This window comes from Piliocolobus tephrosceles, chromosome X, assembly GCF_002776525.5.
Source record: "Piliocolobus tephrosceles isolate RC106 chromosome X, ASM277652v3, whole genome shotgun sequence".
In the NCBI taxonomy this organism is placed as follows: Eukaryota; Metazoa; Chordata; class Mammalia; order Primates; family Cercopithecidae; genus Piliocolobus; species Piliocolobus tephrosceles.
This window is the reverse complement of record NC_045455.1, coordinates 75653613-75676105: the sequence shown is the minus strand read 5'-3', so window position 1 is coordinate 75676105 and position 22493 is coordinate 75653613. Positions and strand designations below refer to the sequence as shown.

General features: G+C 39.0%; 1 protein-coding gene across 5 annotated transcripts in view; it reads right to left on the bottom strand.

Moving 5' to 3' along the window:
- Nucleotides 1–22493, bottom strand: part of ELF1 (E74 like ETS transcription factor 1) — a 114467-nt gene that overhangs the window by 6214 nt on the left and 85760 nt on the right. For all 5 annotated transcript variants that reach the window (XM_023208892.1, XM_023208890.1, XM_023208893.1 and 2 more), the window contains 6 exons: nt 18403–18583; nt 13945–14052; nt 12376–12543; nt 5778–5861; nt 4886–5078; nt 2886–3335 (listed from right to left, as the gene is read on the bottom strand). In XM_023208892.1, the coding sequence (XP_023064660.1) occupies nt 2886–3335; nt 4886–5078; nt 5778–5861; nt 12376–12543; nt 13945–14052; nt 18403–18583 (1184 nt within the window). The remainder of the gene's footprint in view (nt 1–2885; nt 3336–4885; nt 5079–5777; nt 5862–12375; nt 12544–13944; nt 14053–18402; nt 18584–22493) is intronic.

The following is a 22493-nucleotide window of genomic DNA, read 5'->3' as shown; positions in this document are numbered from 1 at the left end:
TATTTAAAAGATCCTAAGAAAAATTATTAATGCTTGGATAAATAAAAGTTATGCTAGGTAAAATGGCCTCCCATGTTTACCAAGGGGCAATTTTCAGAAAATAGTTTACCAGCAGTTTTTCTGTTGTTGTTTCTTTGACTACCATGAAGCCAGAATCAAACTGGCTTCTTTTTGTAAATTTGTAAAAACTGAGCATATATACTGCACACCAATTAAGAAAAGCTTAATTGAATCAACATAGATGCATGCAATCACATGAAATAAAAATAAATGAGTGAAGGACAAAATTAAGATGTTGCTGCTTTACTGTAAATAACTGACAATTCCTGTGATTTATGTAAATCAGTAGGCAGTGTAGCAAGTCATTAACTTCACTGCTTGCAGCTAAACAACTGGCATTAAAATACTATCTCCACCATCTACTAGATGTGACCAAGTTCCCTGGTCTCTCCTTGCTTCAGTTTCCACATCTATAAAACGGGGATATTATCTATTCTTCATTGAGCTATGAGGATTCTATACCTCACTATATGTAAAGTGTATGAAATACAAAGAGTGCTCTATAAGTGTCAGCTCTTGTTGTTATATTAATAATTTATCTAATTATATATATAATCATATATATTCCACCTTCTCTCAACCACAGGGAAAAAGTTAAAAGCCTCTGATTTTATTAATAAGTCATCAAAAATCAAGAAAGATACAGCAAAGAGAAAAAAGAGTATAAATAAATAGAAAACAAATAATGCAAAATGCTATCAATTTGTGAATTTAGGTGGATAGTAAATAAGTGTTCATAGTACTAGCTGAATTTTTCCATACTTTGAAATTTTTCATAGTAAAAGGTTGGGTAATTAGAAAAATGCAAACAAAAAACATAAGAAATAACAAAACCAGAACTTGTCCTAATAAAAAACCATTCTAAGCCAGGTGCAGTGGCTCACACTTATAATCCCAGCACTTCAGGAGGCCGAGGTGGTAGGATTGCTTGGTTGGCCTTGGTTCAAGACCAACTTGGGCAACAAAGTAAAACTCCATTTCTACAAAAATTAAAAAATTAGCTGGACATGCCTGTAGTCCCAGCTATAAGGACGGCTGAGGTGGGAAGGTGGCTGGAGTCCTGGCGGTAGGACGCAGTGAGCTACAATGGTATCGTTACACTCCAGCCTAGGCACCAAAGCTAGCTAGACTTTGTCTCAAAAACAAAAAAACAACAAAACAAAACAAAACAAAACAAAAACCTACTCTACAATATCTACAATTTAGTATCTTTCAAAGGAAGAGATTTTTGTTTTGGTTTTATTCTCACAGTCTAAAAAGAATATTTTGAATACAGGTGCTAAAAAAATTCCATGGAATCAGCTGTGGCCATTATAGGTCTCCTATCAACACAAATGCAAACAACAAACAGCCTAGAAACCAATGGGAGGAACTACACACTCCCAACTAGACACCCAGTCATCACATGCAACCCACAGGGCCTAAGGAAATACAAAACATTAAAGGAAGAATACAGACAGTAAGAGTTAAATAAGCACCCACTGAGCATTCCAAATCTGAAAATCTGAAATCCAAAATGTCCCAAAATAGGAAACTTTTTGAGTGCCAATATGACGCTCAAAGGAAATGTTCACTGGAGCATTTTGGATCTCAGATTTTTGGATGTGGGATGATATGCTGGGTAAGTATAATGCAACGATTTAAAGGCTGAAACAGTTCAAAATCCAAAATATTCCTGGTCCCAGGCATTTTGGATAAGGGTACTCAAGATATACTCCTTTAAAAACAGTTAAAGATGTAGCAGCCAATAAAAAATTTAAAGGTCATCTTTGCACTCCTCGCAAATCAACTGAAGATTTAAGAGAATATTTTCAAAAGGTCAAACATTTTAAATTGTCTATACAAAGAAGACTGAATCATTGAAGTCTGCCTTGACTTCATTAACATTACCTAGATTGAAGTCTAGGTAATGTTACCTTACTTCAAGATCAATTGAGCAAAACCTCCACATTTACATTCTGGAATATAAAAACGTAAGACTGACGTTTGCTAATAAAAGTAATCAAATAATAATTTGTATTGGCTTTGAAAAGGCTGCTAGATTGTATTATAATTCATGTTCTAGAAATTCATGACAGTATAAACAGAAAAATGCTACAAATATCCATATAATTTTCTGCCTTCATCCCATACCCCCATTCTAAATCAGCTTAGACTAGTCCCAAATTTCTGCTGAAGATCAGTCCAAGGCAGACAGGTTCTCTCAGTCAATTTGCTGTTTAGCATCTTTTCCTGGGGCTCTGAGGCAAATCTGATTTAACCGAAAAGGAAAAGACAGACAAACAAACAAACAAACAAACCCTGCTTTTCTGACTTCTGCCGCTCTAAAAGCCTGAAAAAGAGCACCTTAGATTCTTGGCCTCCCCTCCTATTTGAACTTTAGAATTGTTCCAAGATAGGATCTTTCAAGGAGCAACATTTATTGCTTGGAACTCCATGCACTCTCAATGTCCTAATATGTCAATTTACGTTGAATTTTTGAGGCTTCTGACTTGGCCTGAATAAAGATTTGAAACCATTCCCTGGATTTTCTCACATCTAGATAACTTCTTATATGGCTCAATCCAGTTATACAAAGGTATAGTGAACTACACTTAAACTGACAGAATAATGTCAATAATGTCAAAATGTAAATGAAGGGACCAGTGGCATAATTAGAGGACTGACATAATATATACTGCTCCTGAAAAATCCGGTAACCAAGAGTTCTAGCTTGAAATCTATATACTTTTATTTTCATTTCTGAATCTTGACCCACTTAACAAATAATGTCTCTGGTCAGAAACATATTGAAGTAATAAGCATCAGTAGTTTGGTTTTCTCACCTAATACTCTGAACAGAAGAATTTAATGTTTCATCCTGCATGGTACTGGTTCTAGCTGCTTCTCCCTCTGGGACAGCCTGTACTGGCTGTACTACATGAACAGTCCGGAAGAGCTGGGTAGGATATGGAGACTGCGTGGGCTGCACTGTCCTCAAAACTTCTGATGGCTGTGCAACTTCCACAGGATCTTTGGGTTTTGCAGCTTTAGAATTCCCTGGTTTTAGAACTGTAGTGGCTCCTCCTTTTACCCCTGGACTTGAAGAGACTCTTGACCGGCTGGCTTGATTCCTATTTGAAGTGGCTGATGAAGATAGTGATGGATCTGAAGACTCTATGCTGGAACTTGGATCCTCATCATTTATATATATAAGATCTTTTGGCATTTCTTTAAACTGATACACCAAGCGCTGACCTTCCACTTTTGCCAGAATACCTCTTTGGTAATAGTACCTATTCAAAGCAGACAATTTCATCAACATTTTATTCAATCAAACATCAATTAAAATATTCAACAAAATCAAATTTCCCTAATCATAAAAAAAAAAACCTTTAAAGTTGGAATCAAACTAATGAGAAAAGAATTTCTAAATAAAGGGCAGTTATTTCATATAAGATAAACATACATTTATGCACAGATAGAGATAAGTTCTTATTACCAACTAAATCTAAAACTAATGCTGATTGGGGGACTGTTTGATAGAGTATGTGAAATCTTCTGGTCTTTCATTTTTCTTCCTCTATCTTTCTGCTAATTTATTTACTTATTTATTTAGAGACAGAGTCTTGCTCTGTTGCCCAGGCTGGAGTGCAGTGGCATGATCACAGCTCACTGCAGCCTTGAACTCCTGGCCTTAAGCAATCTTTCCACCTCAGCCTCCCAAGTAGCTGGGACTACAGGCGCATGCTACCACACTCGGCTAATTTTTGCATTTGCAGAGACTGGGTTTTGCCATGTTGCCCAGGCTGGTCTGGAACTCCCAGGCTGAAACGATGCTTCTTTCTTGGCCTCCCAAAATGCTGGGATTATAGAAGCAAGCCACCACACTCGGCCCCTTTCTGCCAGCTTGCCAGGATCATCAAAACTACGAAAAGTCTCAATAAATTGTTTCTCCTCCGCAGCTTTCTAGAAATGTTCCTACTAGGCAAGCTGTATCAGTTTAAATTTGATTCAGTAAATGTAATTGACTTTTGTGTATAAAACTTAATGATATGCAATAGAAGTGATCCAACTTTTTGTCATCTATTTTAATAAAATCAAGAACCTAAAAAAGTATGTTAAAAAATCCAAAAACTGTAATTAAAGAATTCTAGTTTAAGATTGCCAAATTTAATATCTATATCCCCTAAGTCATTCAGATCATTCTTATTTCCAATAAATCTCTCTCAAATACATGCATATCTTGAAAAATAAATGACAGAGTCACCAAAAAATGAACTAAAAGTGAGCTTAAGAATAAAATGTTACTCTTGTTCAAAGTTCTCATGATGTCTAGTAGTACTCTTGAAGTACTAATTTATTCTACCATAATAACTAACATATCATACCTGCAATTCATGTTTGAGAATGCACCTTCCTTTTTTTTTTTTGAGACAGGGTCTCACTTCGGTTGCCCAAGCTGGAGTTCAGTGGTGCAATCTCGATCACTGCAGCCTCAACCTCCCGGGCTCAGGTGATCCAACCACCTCAGCCTGCCGAATAGCTGGGACCACAGGTGCACACCACCATGTCTGGCTAATTTTTTGTATTTTTAGTAGAGACAGGGTTTTGCCATGTTGCCCAGGCTGGTCTTAAATTCCTGGACTCAAGCAATCCAGCAGCCTCAGCCTCCCAAAGTGTAGGGATTACAGGCATGAGCCACCACAACTGACTGAAAATGTACCCTCTTATTACGTACTTGCATTACCACTATTGGTGCTTTGCTGAATTTAAGCTTAATATTTTTTTTTAGGATTCAGGAAATGATATTCTTAACAAAATAAAATACCAAAACTTCACATACCTGAGTGCTCTTCCCATGGTCTCATAATTCATGTCAGGTTTGTTTTTGTGCTTCCCCCACAACCTGGACACTGCTTTAGAATCCACCAATTTAAAAATGCCTTTCTCTCGCTGGGTCCACTTGATGTATTTAGGACAAGTAGCCTTGTCCTGGAGCAGTGCCAGTAAAAACTCCCAAAGATAAATTGTGTTTCCTGAAACAAAAACAATTTCTTTCTAAATGACCAAAATTTCATTTAAAAGAACATCATAAAAAACAACTAGAAGTCTTAGAAGTGCCATTCATATTTATACAAAAACATTACATAATTCAGTTAGTATTGGTGACATAATTTAGTTAGTATGGGTGATATAATGGTCATACTTTTCAGCATCTAATAAAGATCTTTTTATTAGTCCCATATAAAATACGTGAACAAAGAAATCTTGTCATAAGATTTGTGATGAATTAGGAGAAAGTACTTTGAGATAATTTTTTTCTGTCTCTTTGTGAACTCTCTCCTTTCAACAGTTGTTCTCTTTAGATTAGAGCCAGCAGGTCAGCCATAACAGTTTTCTTCAAATTTGGGCAACAGTTATAAAAATGCTTGAATTTCAAGACAACATGTTAAAGGGCCTATGAACTGAAAATCTAACCCGGTTAAATTCTTCCAAGAGTCTCATTATTACATGAAACAGGTAAGTGAAAATCACTCAAATGAGTTTCTTGGTCTACTTTACTATCAGTTTTCCTTTAAGAATTTGGCAAATGTATCTAATAAGCATGTGGCAGCAGTAAGATCCATTGCAGGATATCAAGAAAGCTGGTGGTTTCTAGTTGTAACAGGCAGGTGCTATAGAGCAATCTGAGTGTTACTTGACCTATAAGTATTACACGGAAATTACAGTAGTACCCTTTCCATCTTTGTTTTTCTTCTTTACAGATATGTTTGGCGTAGTGGCTGGGGAATCTGCTCGTGGTGGTTTCGTTTTTCTCCCTGAAATAAAAACAGCTCTGCATAAATATTTGCCTTCAAAAGTGACAAAAATGGACAATTCAGCTATTTTGTCAAGTGCCAAATGTTTTTACACATGGGTCACATATACTGGTCTCTTAAAATGCTGTTTGATAAAAGGAAAACAACTTTAATAAAACTTGGACATTAAACCATAAGCACACTTATGTAAGAAATGATACCTCCGACACCTCAGTTGATATCTGTAAAAATGAAGTTAATTTAAAATACTATAGCTTGCCTTTGAAGTACCCATACTGGTAGCACGTTCTTAAGCTTTTGGAGAATGCTTTTGACATTGGTAGAACATGGGCTCCAAAAACAAGCCACATAGCTCTGTCTATTGATTATACCAGCTTTTTAAGGTAGGAGAAGTGGATTTTTAGCTTTTTTCTTTATTAAATAATTTCTGTATACAGTTAGTTCTCAAGTATAAGAAACTTCCCAAACTCTAGAAATACAGAAAATATGTGAGGCAAAATTTTGGTGAACCACATAGTTAAATACTATCCTTCTGTGTATTTGTAAAAACATCTCGTTTTTCTGTACCTTTCAATTCACAACAAACTTAATAGTTATCTTACCCGCCATCAATGTCTAAATAAGTCCATCCCAATAGTCTCAGAGTGGGGTCGATAAACTATTCTAAAGCCCTATTTGTGATCTTCTTTTGCCAAGTATCTAGAACCACGGCCTAGTAGCACCACTGCCTTGTATTTAGGTTTAGATCATGATCATGCTGTCTGAACATACCACCAATCTATAGGTGAGAAACAATGAAGAGTTACTACCTCCTACCCCAACATTCTTGAGGCTGCCACTCTGGTTTGGATTACTGTGATGAATTCTACGTAAATATAATATAGGGCAGGACAATAACTTAGAAAAGCAGAATTTTACAGCTAAAAAAAAAAATCACAAGGTCAGTGACAATCTATCCCCAGAAACGGAATAGGAAAACGTTTCTGAAGTCATTTGGGTGAATGAGAGGAAGGGAGGAAAGTGTCAAAAAGCCCACTCTTCAGTCTCTAAGACTGCCAAATGTATGCTAGTCAGCCAGGCATCTCGACTTTCATCACTGCAGACATCTGCAGAGAACCTTCAGGAGACAGATTCTTCTGGCTGTGTTCATGATAACAAGTATTAGAAGCCAAGACTTCAGTAACTCCTACCTTATTTTATGCTATTAATATATACCAGCTTAACAAAAATAGATATCGTCTTTATTTCCACTACTTTCCTCCACTAGCTTTAGTCACAACAGATGCTGCCAGTAAAAACTCCCAACCCAGTATCCATCCTCTCCAACGTCTTCCTAATCATTCAAGGTGGCAATGTACAAAGCTTCAGACGAATTACAGCTTGGTTATAGAATTTTTGGTTGACAGTGATTTCTTCTCAGCTCTTTGAAAATGTCTAATTCTTTCAGTCTCTCCTGGGAGCTTCTAAACTGCCAATCTAAAAAAAAAAAAAATCAATCCTCTTGAAGGAATGTAGTTTCTCCCTGGTTTGCTTCCTTTTTTTTTGGAGCGGGGAGAACTTGAAGAGAGGTCTTTGGTGTTCCACATTTTTATCAACAATGCATTTAGGCCTAGATTTATTGTAGCTGACCTACTCAGGATTTACAATGCTAAGGATTAATGTGATTCTGGAAAATTCTTAGTCACTATCTCTCGAATATTGTCTCTTCCTCACTTTTCATATTCTCTGTTTCTGGAACTTTGATTAAACATGTAGACCTTTTCATTTAGTTCTCCATGTCTGTAACTCTTTCAAATTTTTTAATTCACACCAAATCTATTGGAGTTTGCTAATTCTTTCTTAGCAGTGACTAGTCTATATTTTAATCCACACATTATGTTTTCAATTTCATTTCATTTTTTTGTTTTTGAGACAGAGTCTCACTCTGTCGCCCAGGCTGGAATGCAGTGGTGCGATCTTGGCTCACTGCAACCTCTGCCTCCTGGGTTCAAGCGATTCTCATGCCTCAGCTTCCCAAGTAGCTGGGATTACAGGCACGTACCACCAAGCCTGGCTAATTTTTTTCCGTATTTTTAGTAGAGATTGGGTTTCACCATGTTGCTGTCAAATTCCAGACCTCAGGTCGTCTGCCCACCTCAGACGCCGAGAGTACTAGGAATACAGGCATGAGCCACTGAGCATGGCCCAATTTCATTTCTTATTTCTATAAATTCCATTTGGTTCTTTATCATACCAACAGTTTTTCAACATTAAGTAGAATATTAGTCTTTTATTTTTTAAGCAGCTTTGTTGAGGTATAACTGACTTATAATAAACTACATATGTTTGGTGTTTATAATTTGACAAGTTGGGACTATGTATACTAAAACCACCACTACATTCAAAACAATGAATATATTCATCACCCCAAAAGTACTTTATGCCCTTTTGTAATCCTTACATCTCGCCCTTCCTCACCCTGCCCAATCCACAGGCAACCACTCATCTGTTTCCTGTCATTATAGATTAGTTTGTAGTTTCTAGAGCTTTATATAAATATAAAACTGACCCTCAAAGAAAATACAGCTTTGAACCGCACAGGCCCACTTATATAGGGATCTTTTTTCAATAAAAGTTACATCAGGTGTGCCTGTGTCTCCTGCCTCCCTGCTTCCACTTGCGCTACTCCTGAGACAGCAAGACCAAACCCTTTTTTACCTCCTCCCTCCTCAGCCTAGCCAACATAAACACAACAAGCATGAAGACCTTTGGCCAGGCACGGTGGCTCAGGCCAAACCAGGAGGAATGCTTGAGCCTAGAAGTGTAAGACCAAGCTAGGCAACACAGCGAGACCCACCTCTACAAAAATAAAAAGTTGGCTGGGTGTGGTGGGGCTTGCCTGTAGTCTCAGCTATTCAGGAGGCTGAGGTAGGAGGATTGCTTGAGCCCAGGAGTTCCAAGTTGCACTGAGCTATGATCTTGCCATTGCACTCCAGCCTGGGTGACAGAGCAAGACCCTGTTTCCAAAAAAAAAAAAAAAAAAAAAGGCCTTTATTGATCCACATCTGCTTAATAAATAGTAAATGTATTTTCTCTTCTTAATGATTTTCTTTCTTTCTTTGTTTTTGTTTTTTTTTTTTTTTTTTTCAGATGGAGTTTCACTCTTGTTACCCAGGCTGGAGTGCAATGGTGCCATCTTGGCTCACCACAACCTCCGCCTCCCATGTTCAAGCAATTCTCCTGCCTTGGCCTCCTGAGTAGTTGGGATTACAGGCATGTGCCACCAGGCCTGGCTGATTTTGTATTTTTAGTAGAGACGGGGTTTCTGCATGTTGGTCAGGCTGATCTCGAACTCCCGACCTCAGGTGATCCGCCCACCTTGGCCTCCCAAAGTGCTGGGATTATAGGCATGAGCCACCACGCCTGGCCTATGATTTTCTTAATATTACATTTTCTCTTCCCTAACTTATTTTATTGTAAGAATACAGTATTTAATACATATAGCATACAAAATATGTATTAACTGACTGTTTATGTTACCAATAAGGCTTCCAGTTTCCAGTCAACAGTTGGTTATTAGTAGTTAACTTTTTGGGGAGTCAAAAGTTTTACATGGATTTTTGGCTGCAGAAGTTGACACCCCTAACCCCCACATTGTTTGGGGGTAAACTGTAGAAGCATATTTTTTCTTCTGGCTTCCTCCTTCTAGCACAATTATTTTGAGAGATTCATCCATTTTTGTTGAATGTACCAATTGTATATTGTTCTAATTTTGAGTGGTATTTTTATTGTGTTGATGAAAGTGCCACTGCACTCCAGCCTGGGTGAGAGAACGAGACTCCATCTCAAAAAAAAAAAAAAAAAGATACACAAATGTTCTTAGCAGCATTATTTGTAGCTGCCCCAAATTGGAAACAACCCAAATCTCATTAACTGCTGATTGGCTAAGCAAATACTACATATTTAAGAAAAATTTGTACATAAATGGCCAGGCACGGTGGCTCATCCATGTAATCCCAGCACTTGGGAGGTCAAGGCGATGGATCACTTGAGGTCAGGAGTTCAAGACCAGCCTGGCCAACATGGTGAAATCTCGTCTCTACTAAAAATACAAACATTAACCAGGCATGGTGGCGTATGCCTTTAATCCCAGCTACCTGGGAGGCAGAGACAGGAGAATCACCTGAACCCAAGAGGTGGAAGATGAAGTGAGTTGAGATCAGCCATTTATGTACAAATTTTTCTGTAAACACCGTGAACCCTGGGCCTGTCTTAACCTGGGTTTACAACTAGATTTTAAACTACCACTGACATTAGGAATTGCCAGCCATGCAATTAACAAAGACGTAGCCCCAGGGCTGTAATAACTATGGGGCACCAGGCAGAAGCTCTTACAGAATTGCTCAGGTGGGTTATACATTCAACCCAGGCCATACAAGATTTCCTCAGATAAAGCCCTGTTGAAGGTGAACTCACATTTTGGTATCACAGAATACATGAGGAAGACACTTTCTGAGTGAGAAGCAGCAGACACAGGAAACCCTAGGATTAGTTCTCTAAGAATCACACATAATAGAATCATTAAATAGAAACTTTACATAGTATGATTAGAGTTTTTAAAGCAAAAGAAAAAAAAACAGTGTCAAAGAATAAGGCTATTAAAAAAGACTAGGTGGGAACTTCCTCTTCTAGTCAAGATGGAATAACACAACATGGATTTATCTTCCCACCTGAAACAATTAAAAACACAGAAAAAATGTATGAAACAATGGTACGGAAGAAATTGGACATCGGTCAACAAAAGTCAGTGATCCCCAAGAGACAGGAAATAAATGAGGCAAGTCCTATAATTGCCCCACCTCAATAAATGAAGAAAAAAATTTTTGGAAAGCAATGTTTCTGAAAAATATTTAATGTATACTTAACATGTGATCCAGCCATTCCACTACTAAGTATTTACCCAAAACAAATTAAACAAGAATTTCTCTACTCAGAGGCCTGGCTGAACGGGACCCAAGCTTCCTTGACATCCGTCTGCGCCAATGGGTGGATTTTTTTCCCCCAAGAAGGTATATCCCTTCAAGGGTCCCAGTTACATGCGGAGGTCTCTGTCCAATATCCCATCTTGCATAGCCCAAGATCTAAGCTTCTGCCTCAACATAAGCAATAAAACCAAAGCCCCTTGGCATATCCTTCTCAGCCCTTCTGAGCTGCTGCAGTGTCGGCTCCTGTTTACTATTTTTATTTTCCTCTTCATTTTCGGCTCTTGGAATTTCCCTGACTTTCACATGAACTTAGGTTACTGGGTGGGTGGTGATGCTATTAATCAAGACATTATACTCAAAATACTAAGCAAACATGAATAGAATCAGAAGGCAATAAAACGGAAAAGGTGTCAGACTTTAGAATGCAAGTGTGGTCCTAATTGGCAAAAAACTAAAAATTCCCATTCAACACATCCTAACATACTCCTCTTCAGTTACTTACCTGTTGATTTCCAACCCACCGTATTTTTTCCAACTGGAGTCTTATACTGGAATCACCGGTACACACCGGAGGCTTTCAAACAATAACCCCTGGGAAGAAAGCTGACTAGCCCTTACCCAAGGATGAAAGGGTTTAGATAGAAATCTGAGGCTTTAAAAAGTTGGAAAATCCCTTTTCTGTAAGATAGACCAAACATTTTTAAAGTATAAAATAATTTAATTATTATAATTTTTTTTTTGAGATGGAGTTTCCTTCTTGTTGCCCAGGCTAGAGTTCGATGGTGTGGTCTCAGCTCACTGCAACCTTCACCTTCTGGGTTCCAGTGATTCTCTTGCCTCAGCTTCCCAAGTAGCTGGGATTACAGGCACCTGCCATCACGCCTGGCTAATTTTTGTATTTTTAGTAGAGATGGGGTTTCACCGTATTGGCCAGGCTGGTCTCAAACTCCTGACCTCAGGTTATCCACCCACCTCTGCCTCCCAAAGTGCTGGGATTAAAGGCGTGAGCCACCGTACCTGGCCCAGCAATTTAATTTTTTTAAAACAAATGACTCTACTATGAAGAAATACCTCTTTTTCTTATTTATTTTTTATTTTACTTTATTTTATTTTATTTCTTAGAGATAGGTTCTCACTCTGTTGCCCAGGCTGGAGTGCAGTGGCATGATCTTAGCTCTCTGAAACCTGTAACTCCTGAGCTCAAGGGATCCTCCACCTTGGCCTCCCACGTATCTAGGACTACAGGTGCCCACCATGCCTGGCTAATTCTTAAAATGTTTTGTAGAGATGAGGTCTTGCTTTGTTGCCCAGGCTGGTCTCACACTCCTGGCCTCAAGCAATCTTCTTGCCTCGGCCTCCTAAAGTGCTGGGATTACAGGCATGAATCTCCGTGCCTGGCCAAGAAATACCTCGTATTTCCATTTTGTGCCTTCAATATTTTTCTTACATAAGTTTTAACTGCCGTAGGAAAGAACTATGTAGAATAAAAATGATATCTAGATTTTACATCAAGACTTGACTGTGCGCCCTAAATGAAGTAACCCACCTACCTTTTTTCCTCTTAGGCTGTTCTGGTGATGAGGCTCCCGGTGAGTCTGCATATTTTTCTTGCACCTGCTGTGTTTCCATCACTTCAGGAATCCCATCTAATGTGACGGATACATGGGTGACTGGGGCAACAACCATATCATCTTCAGGTGAACTGAATATATTATTATCTAATGAAAATAAAATCAACTGATTATAGTCCACTGTGTATTATAAGTAAAAAACGATTGATAAAATTTCTTGTTTTTATTATGACTAGAAGATTAAAGTAGAAATAAAATCTTGAAATCTATTCCTGCTTTTAATTTCCTCTTCCCTAAATCAAACACCCTAAACCAGTCCAGGCGCAGCTAAGCTATTTCAATGTCTTTCTTACTTGACTTCCTATCACCAGTGTGTCTCGTTTCTCCTCTTGATTATTCACATTGCTGTGAGAGTTATTTTCTGAAACCTAAGTCTGACCTGACCATACTCCTCTACACAAAAACTTTATACCCGGAAAATCAGGGGGAAAAAAAAAAACCTGATGTATCTTTCCATAGTTCATAGGAAAAACAAAAAACAACAACAACAAAAAAACATAATCACAACCCATCTCTACAGCATGCCCTACAAAGCTTCTGTAATCTAGTTCCAAACCTACCTTTCCAATCTCATTTCCCACCCACCATGAAGCTTACACTTCAACCACACCAAAACATCTTGATCTCAAAGATTTCATTCATTTTCTGTAACAGATCTGTGTCCTGTATGTTTACCTCTATTCCCTCCAGCTTGAATGACCTTTCATGTCTCCTCTATCTATTAAAAGCTTGTCGTTTACAGCCCACGTCAGAATACTGCTTTAATGAAATACCAGTCTCTGATATTCTCAGCTAGAATACTCACTGCTTCTACAGCAATTTGCTATCACTCTTGTGGCCTTTATTCTTGGCTTTGTAGTTATTTACATAAGTAACTGTCTTCAAAATTAAACTGTAAGCTTGAGGAAAGGAACAATATCTACTCATTTGTAGCTCATGTTATTGCCTAATTATTGCTGCTGTGAATATAGTAAATATTCAAAAAATATTTTGGAATGATTTAGTAATAATTTACTTTATGAATTTGATTGTCAGAAAAGCCCAAAGGAGAACATGAAATTTAAAGCAGATCAATAATGTGGCAGTGAATTTTATGCCATGATGTGTTAGTAAAATTTTCAATAGATTGTTGCCTATTTGCTGATAAATAACTACAGAGATGACTAAATTATAATCATTTGGGCCCTTGATACCCTAATACTCTGACCAATATGTTAGGAGAAGAAATTCTGTATGATCTTCTATTTGGTAACTAATAAATTATATATTTTTTGTTCCCAAAGGCTTCATTCTCAAATTAAAATGTCGCCTTTAACTCTACATTTTTGCAAAAGCATCTCAATTCCTACTATACCTTAAAATGTGATTGTAACAAAAAATATATAACATCATTTCTAATCTCTTGAGTTTACTATCTAATAGAAAAAGATGGCAGGAGTGACTGAACGAAGTACATAAACATGAACAATCATAACCATAACCACTCACTTAATCGTTTTTCATCCAGCATAGGGCCAGGAGAATCCATATTGAGGAGTGCCTCAGCAGCCTCAATAGTTTCAATTGTTTCATCCCCGTCATGACAAGAAGCTTCAACTGCAACACATTTAAAGAGAAAATTAAATTAGCCACAAGACATCTGTTACTCTGAACGTCATACACTGTTTATCTCTAGAACCAGAACACATCATTTAATATTTTAGTTTATATACATATAAACTATAAACACATAAAATTATACTAAACCTGGCCAGCACAGTGGCTCATTCCTGTAATCCTGCACTCTGGGAGGCCAAGGCAAGCAGATTGCTTGAGGTCAAGAGTCTGAGACTGGCCAACATGGAGAAACCCCGTTTCTATTAAAAATACAAAAAAATCAGCTGGGCGTGGTGGCATATATCTGTAGTCCCAACTACTCAGGAGACTGAGACAGGAGAACTGCTTGAACCCAGAAGGTGGAGGTTGCAGTGAGCCAAGACTGAACCACTGCACTCCAGCCTGGGTGACAGAGTGAGACTTTGTTTCAAAAAAAAAAAAAAAAAATTACATTAAAAAATCAATAGTTCCTTAATATTAAATAGCCAACCAGCATTCAAATGTCCAATTATGTTAAAAAATCATAAATGGTGGCGGTGCAAGGAAAGACAAGACAGTTTTATTTTTAAATCAAATTAAGTCTGCATATTGCAACTGACTGATACATTTCTGAGTTGCCATTCATCTGTCTAGCTTTTTTTACTTTGCAATTTATTTGTTGAAGAAATCAGGCTGTTTATTCATGTAGAGTTTCCCATAGTTTGGATTTTGCCAACTATATTCCTATTGTATAGCTTAACATGTTTTTCTACACCTCCTCTAACTGAGTAGTCATATCTGGAGGCTGGATGAAATTCAAGTTTAATTTTTTCTGGCAAGACTAAGAAACAATTTATGTATTTTGATGACAGCTCAAAATATAATCTAAGCCTCAAATTTCATAAAATCATTAAATCTTTTTGGTTTTGCTTTTTTTGTTTTTGAGACAAGGTCTTACCCTGTCTCCCAGGCCAGAGTGCAGTGGCTCAATTATGGCTCAAGCAATCCTACCACCTCAGCCTCCCGAGTAGCCAGGACTACAGGCTCAGGCCCCCATGCCCAGCTAATTTTTAAAATTTTTTGTGGAGACAGGGTCCCGCTATATTGCTCACACTGGCCTTGAATTCCTGGGCTCAAGTCATCTTCCCTCCTCAGCCTCCCAAAGTTCTGGGATTACAGGTGTGAGCCACTGCATCTGGTCAAATTTTTTATTATGAAAATTTTAAACAAAATAAAAAATTGTGGAGTACAGTATATACTCCCCATGTGCCCGTTCCCAGCTTCAACTATTATCACCAAATAGCCAATCTTCTTTCAACCGTACCCCACTCACTGCCCCTGAGTCCTTACCCTCTGTACAGGATTATTTTGAAGGAATCTAAGATACCATATTTTATCTCTAAATACCTCAGCATGTGTATCTAAAAGATGTCTAACACAATACTACTATCATATCTTAAATACACTAACAATAATTTTTTTTTGAGACAAAGTTTCGCTCTTGTTGCCCAGGCTGGAGTGCAATGGCGTGACCTTGGCTAACTGCAACGTCTGCCTTCCAGGTTCAAGAGATTCTCTTGCCTCACCCTCCCGAGTAGCTGGGATTACAGGCATATGCCACCATGCCTGGCTAATTCTGTATTTTCAGTAGAGACGGGATTTCTCCATGTTGGTCAGGTGGGTCTCGAACTCCCAACCTCAGGTGATCCACCCGCCTCAGCCTCCCAAAGTGCTGGGATTACAGGTGTCAGCCACCCAACCCACAGTAATTCTTTAATATTATCTATTACAGGCTGAATGGTATCCCCCAAGATTCTATGTTGACATGCTAACCCACAGTACCTCTCAATGTCTTTAAAGAGATAACTGAGTTAAAATGAGGTTATTAGTGTAGGCCCTAATCCAATATGGTTAGTGTCCCTCTAAGATGAAATATGAACACAGGCAGGTACAAAAGGGAAGACTATGGGAAGACACTGGAAGACAGTCACCTATAAGTCCAGAAAGAAGCCTCAGAAGGAACTAACCCTACCAATACCTTGATCTCAAACTTCTAGCTTCCAGAACTGTGGAAAATCAATGTCTCATTTGAGCCACCCAGTCTGTGGTACTTTCTTATGGCAGTCCTAGCAAACTAACACATCATCTGAAGTGCCACCTAACACATGTAAGAACAAAAATGTCCTATCCTTATTCTTTCTTCCCCTAGAGCTTCTCAAAGGCTACCCGTCGTACCCACTGGGGAATAAGGAAGATTACGAGGTTCTTCCCTTTTTCATGCCATTGCTCAGAAAAGGATAGAAGAGTTAAAAAGTTTTGGTAAGTTGGGAGGTAAGGGAAAGGGAAGAAAAAACGCAAAGAGAGAATCTGGTTTTCAAGACCTGGCTTGCCTTCTAGACCCATTCCACGTCAGTTCTATTTTCTAGGAAAGAACCTGTCTACATCTTGTCATCTGCTGTCTTCAGGTCCAAACGCAAGGGAGTGACGCACTGAAGGGAAGAGGCAATTCCTTCTCCTAAAGATCTAATACCTGCTTTCCTAGATTCAATTTCCTCCCTGAGGGCTAATGCCTTCCCTGATGACTAGAACTAGGAAGAAATACTCCTTCTAGAAAGACAGTGGTCCTCAACTTGCAAAGACTGTAGCCTTACCCTAAGGCTTTAAAAGTTACATCAGAATACACTGCTACACCCCCACTAACTACAAGCCAGATACATGCATAGTGGTGTTTCTTCTGTTACACAAACAGATCAGAGAGCAATGAATAGAAACTTCTAACCTGATTAGTCTAATTCCGTTACTGGTAAGGGAGAAGTAACCCTAGATTCAACAAAGACCTTTTATTGGTTTGTTCTGAACAAAAAAAATGTGAATATATGCAAAAAATGCTTTGTAATAAAAAGAGAGTGATATGGTTTGGATTTGTCCTTGCCCAAATCTCATGTTGAATTTTAAACCCCAATGTTGGAGGAGGAGCCTGGTGGGAGGTGACTGGATCGTGGAGGTGAATTTTCCGCTTTCTATCTCATGATGGTGAATGAGCTCTCATGAGATCTGGTGGTTTGAAAGTGGGTAGTACCCCCTACCACCCTGCTTTCTGTTCCTCCTGCTCCAGCGATGTAGGATGTGTCTGCTTCCCCTTTGCCTCCCACCATGACTGTAAGCTTCCTGAGGTTTCCCCAGCCATGCTTCCTGTACAGCCTGCACAACCATGAGCCAATTAAAACTTTTTTCTTTATACGTATTACCCAGTCTCAGGTAGTTCTTTATAGCAGTGTGAGAAGTGACAAAAACAGAGGACAATACAAAGATGAGGTATTGACAACCAATGTTATCAGTGGGGCCTCTCCCCCACCAGATGGATACAGTCATTCTACCTTTCCCCTGATTTAAAATGTTACTGTATCATATGTTAACTTCCTAAATAGATCAGAACCTGCATTTAGACTTACTATTCAGTTCTAAGGCATTGTGCTATATGCTAAGGTAAAGCTGAGAACAAGGCAGCCCCAGTACTTGCCACTATGAAATCTACAGATATACCTTGTCATGCCTATTTCTGATAAACTTTCTTTTACGAACAAAGACGCAAATATTTGCTTCCAAATAGTTTTCTCAAATATCCACAACATCCCTGGCCAAGATATAGGAATGTAAATGAATAGAAAGAGAAAGCATGTACCAGTTTCTAAGTGATGAAAGTATTATTACTACAATGTCACATTTATGTAGCCTAATCTTCAAGTTTAAAATATCTTACTAGTTCTGACTGAACCAGAAGAGAAATCTATAAATACCAGGACCTTATCATACATTTGGGTCAGAGCCCACCGTTATGCTTCCTGTGGCAGTGGTAAGAAAAGAACATTCCTCTCTCTTTCCCTACAAAACAACTTATTTTGTTCACAGGAATACAGAGGAAGGCATGTAAGAAAGTCCTCAGTGAGCTGGGTGGGGTGGTGCATGACTGTTGTCCCAGTTATTCAGGAGGCTGAGGCAGGAGGATCACTTGAGCCCAGGAGTCCAAGTCTAGGCTGGGCAATAGTAAGACTCCATCTCTTTTAAAAAAAAAAAAAAGGTGCTCAGTGAAGACGTGATGAATTGAGTAGGTTTGGTTCCTTTTACATGCCTCTTATTTTGTCACATTCATCTCAATATATTTAGGAAAGAAGAAATGGGAGATGACAAACAGTACTAAAACCAGCAGATGAAACAGAAAATGTAAATTTCTTCTCTACGTAGGGCTCTAGTTTCTTAAGGTAATACAGTTCAAAACCAAGTTAGGGGCATTTTATGGCCCACAAACGCAGGATGAGGACACTGCCTAACGCTGTGCTGCAGCAAGGTCCTACTAGATGGAGACACACGCACCTGTAAGGGTGATGTCATCATCATCATCATCTATGATTTCCTCCTCAGCAACATCCAGTGAGCTCTCAGTAATCATGTCATTGGGCTCTTCCACACAGGCTAGACCGGCATAACTATTGAGAATATCAGCACCAGGAACATGTTCCACAATTACGGCAGGAAAAATAGCTGGATCGCCAAGCTGAGGGGTTAGGGAGAGGTAAATGAAAACAAAGGATTAACACAGTTTTGCTTTTGTTAAATACTGCTCAAAACTATTTTATACTAGCCATCAATTTAATTTTTAGATTATCAGGCTGTATCTCTACAATCCTTCTAGGCATTAGGAAATTTCTGTCTATTACAACCAAATAGTGGCATTAAAATTTAAAAATCAAAGTCGGGCGCAGTGACTCATGCCTGTAATCCCAGCACTCTGGGAGGCCGAGGTGGGCAGATCACGAGGTCAGGAGATCAAGACCATCCTGGCTAACGTGGTGAAACCCTGTCTCTACCAAAAATACAAAAATTAGCTGGGCATGGTGGCACACGCCTGTAGTCCCAGCTACTAGGGAGGCTGAGGCAGGAGAATCACTTGAACCTGGGAGGTGGAGGCTGCAGTGAGCCAAGATTGCGCCACTGCACTCAAGCCTGGGTAACAGAGTGAGACTCCATCTCAAAAAAAATAAAATAAAATAAAATAAATAAAATGTTAATTAAATAAAATCTCCTGGGTTCAAGCTATCTTCTCAAATGTAAGAAAAAGTTTCTGCTCATAGATAATATAATGCCAGGCACCTTACTATTTTCCTTAAGTCTGCTATATTCAAAATATTATTTATGATTTCATTACAACTAAGCAGCCTCCATCTTTTAAAATTAATGTTTACTGAACTACCCACTGAGGTTAGACATTACTTCTGTCATAAGAATTTAATTACCCAAACTAAATATGTATCATAGGTGCTAAACAGATAATATCCTTGCCTTCGAGAATGCTATGTTCTGAAATTTATGGTTAATAATCCTAAAACACATTTGGATCGTTTTATTTCAAAATATTTCTTCCTGTTTCAGAAAAGAGGAAGCTAGCTAGGAAAGTAACTGGCTCTTCAAATAGTAAAACAAATTTTAAAACAGAAACTAGGAGGCTCAAAAATTATACTATAGAAGCCAGGCACGGTGGCATATGCCTGTAGTCCCAGCGACCTAGAAGGCTGAAACAGGAGGATGGCTTGAGCCCAGGAGTTCAAGGCTATACTGTGCTACAATCACATCTGTGAATAGCTACTGCACTTCAGCCTGGGCAACATGGCAAAACCCTGTCACAAAAAAAAAAAAAAAAGAAAGAAAAAATTATACTGTAACTCACACAAATACACTTCACACACCTTAGAGAAAATATATAAAATGTCCAAAGCAAAGTGTAGCTAGCTTTCCCTTTCCCTTTTTTGACAGGTAAACTGTAGACATGCAATCCCACCTAGCATGAACATGCACTTGTTAAAACACTTTTCCTTTTCTTTTCTTCTAAGAGCTCAGGTAAGCCCCTGGTCTTCTCAAGGTTTAGTCCAGAGTTAAGCACTTTTATGCTGCAAAAACCCTATGTACAAGGTAGGAACAGAGCTCATCACTTCATCCACTGATAAGTCAGAGACAGGCGTGTAGAATGCAATTCACAGGAGCAGTTCTCACCCAAATGAAACCAAAGTATTCCTCCCTATCCAAATCTATTTGGCTCCTGCAGCTTGCGTAGTGTGCTAATGTGTACATAACAAGGGATACTTCCAAAATTTTGAATCTATTCAGTTCTTGAGTTTCGGTTAACCACAGATACTTGTTACTACTTTATTCCTTGTCCTGTTCTACTAACCGGTAATTACTGTATTCTCCAGAATTCTCCATTATAATCAATGTCACTTCTACCACAGTGCCCTTCCCAGAGGCAATCACTGCTACCAATTTCTTTGTTCCATAACAGACAGTAAATGTACAGTCAGGAATACTCTAAAATGCTTTAAACAATCATAAATTCAGTTTAATAATTTTCAAACTATTTAATAAGAAAAATTTCAAATACACAAACGTCAAGAGAAAAAAAAATGTTTCCTTTGAAGCAAAAGGTTTATTAAGAATGGTTTTGGCCGGGCACGGTGGCTCAAGCCTGTAATCCCAGCACTTTGGGAGGCCAAGGCGGGCGGATCACGAGGTCAGGAAATCGAGACCATCCTGGCTAACACAGTGAAACCCTGTCTCTACTAAAAAACACAAAAAACTAGCCGGGCGCGGTGGCGGGCGCCTGTAGTCCCAGCTACTCGGGAGGCTGAGGCAGGAGAATGGCGTGAACCCGGGAGGCGGAGCTTGCAGTGAGCTGAGATCCGGCCACTGGACTCCAGCCTGGGGGCAGAGCGAGACTCCGTCTCAAAAAAAAAAAAAAAAAAAAAGAATGGTTTTGAAGTCTTTGGGATTAAAAAAAGAAAAGAGTGGACAGGCGTGGTGGCTCATGCCTGCAATCCCAGCATTTTGGGAGGCCAAGGCGGGCAGATCACTTGAGGTCAGGAGTTCGAGACCAGCCTGGTCAACACAGTGAAACCTTGTCTTTACTAAAAAGTACAAAAATTTAGCCAGGCATGGTGACGGGCACCTGCAATCCCAGCTACTTAGGAGGGTGAGGCAGGGGAATGGCTTGAACCTGGGAGGTGGAGGTTGCAGTGAATCAAGGCTGCACCACTGCACTCTGGTCTGGGTGAAGGAGACTCTGTCTCAAGGAAAAAAAAAAGAGAGAAGAATTAAAAGAGACACATGGTTCTGTGATATAGAAGGCAGCAACATACAGCAGAAAAGAAAAACTGGGAACCAGGAGATCTAGGGCCTTCTCCAACCCTGATTTCATGACCTTATTTTCTGAACCTTTAAATGAATGAAGAGCACCAGTTGATCCTACAGGCCCTTCCAGGTTTTGCTTTGTTAATATTTTGAATTCATGGATTCTACTGTCTGAGCTTATAACATTTCACGAGACGAGATTATTCGCTCTCATGCACTAAAATGGGAGAGGGAGTAGCATGCACTGTGGCCACATAGTGGCTGCCATTGCTATTAGCCAACATTTTTTGTACTTAATATGCAGCAGCCATTTTGCACATTGCTTTACGTGAATTATCACTCTACTTTAATCATCACAAAATGCTATGACGGTGACACATTGGACTATCCATTTTACACATGAGAAAACAGAGGCAAGGGAAATAATCTACTCCTAATCATAAAACTAACTTGAACTGACTCCAGGGTCCATGTCCTTTACTTATACACTATTGTAGTCAGTTTTAAACATGGTAGATTTGTTCTGCTGGCATACTTAACTTGGTTCTGTTTAGAAAACCAGAATAATTAAGGAGCTGTGTTTAAGGTGGAGGTATGATTTTCAATATTATTTCCAAGGCTTCACCAATCAGTCAATAATAAAATTTCTCATGGGAATAGCCAGTTCCTCTTGGTCAGCAGGGCACTTTCCATGATCACTCCTAATTTAGTCCTACAGCCTTCTCCTGAGGTTCTTGCTCTTATCATGAAAAGCACGGTCCATTCTTTTCTAGTCCACTGAAATGGGATGTATATTCAAAGTTGTTCATCTCTAGTTTCCCCACGGTGCTATTAATCCATATATAAGAAAGAGATCAACTTCAGATTTTCGTAAGAATATGAATAGTTAGGTGGCGGGCACAGTGGCTCATGCCTGTAATCCCAGCACTTTGGGAGGCCGAGGTGGGCAGATCACGGGGTCAAGAGATCGAGACCATCCTGACCAACATGGTAAAACTCTGTCTCTACTAAAAATACAAAAATTAGCTGGGCATGGTGGCATGAGCCTATAGTCCCTGCTACTCAGGAGCATGAGGCAGGAGAATCACTTGAACCCACGAGGCGGAGGTTGCAGTGAGCCAAGATCGCACCACTGCACTCCAGCATGGGTGACAGAGTGAGACTAAAAGAAAAGAAAGACAGACAGACAGAAAGAGAGAGAGAGAGAGAGAAAGAAAGAAAGAAAGAAAGAAAGAAAGGAGAAAGAAAGAAAGAAAGAAAGAAAGAAAGAAAGAAAGAAAGAAAGA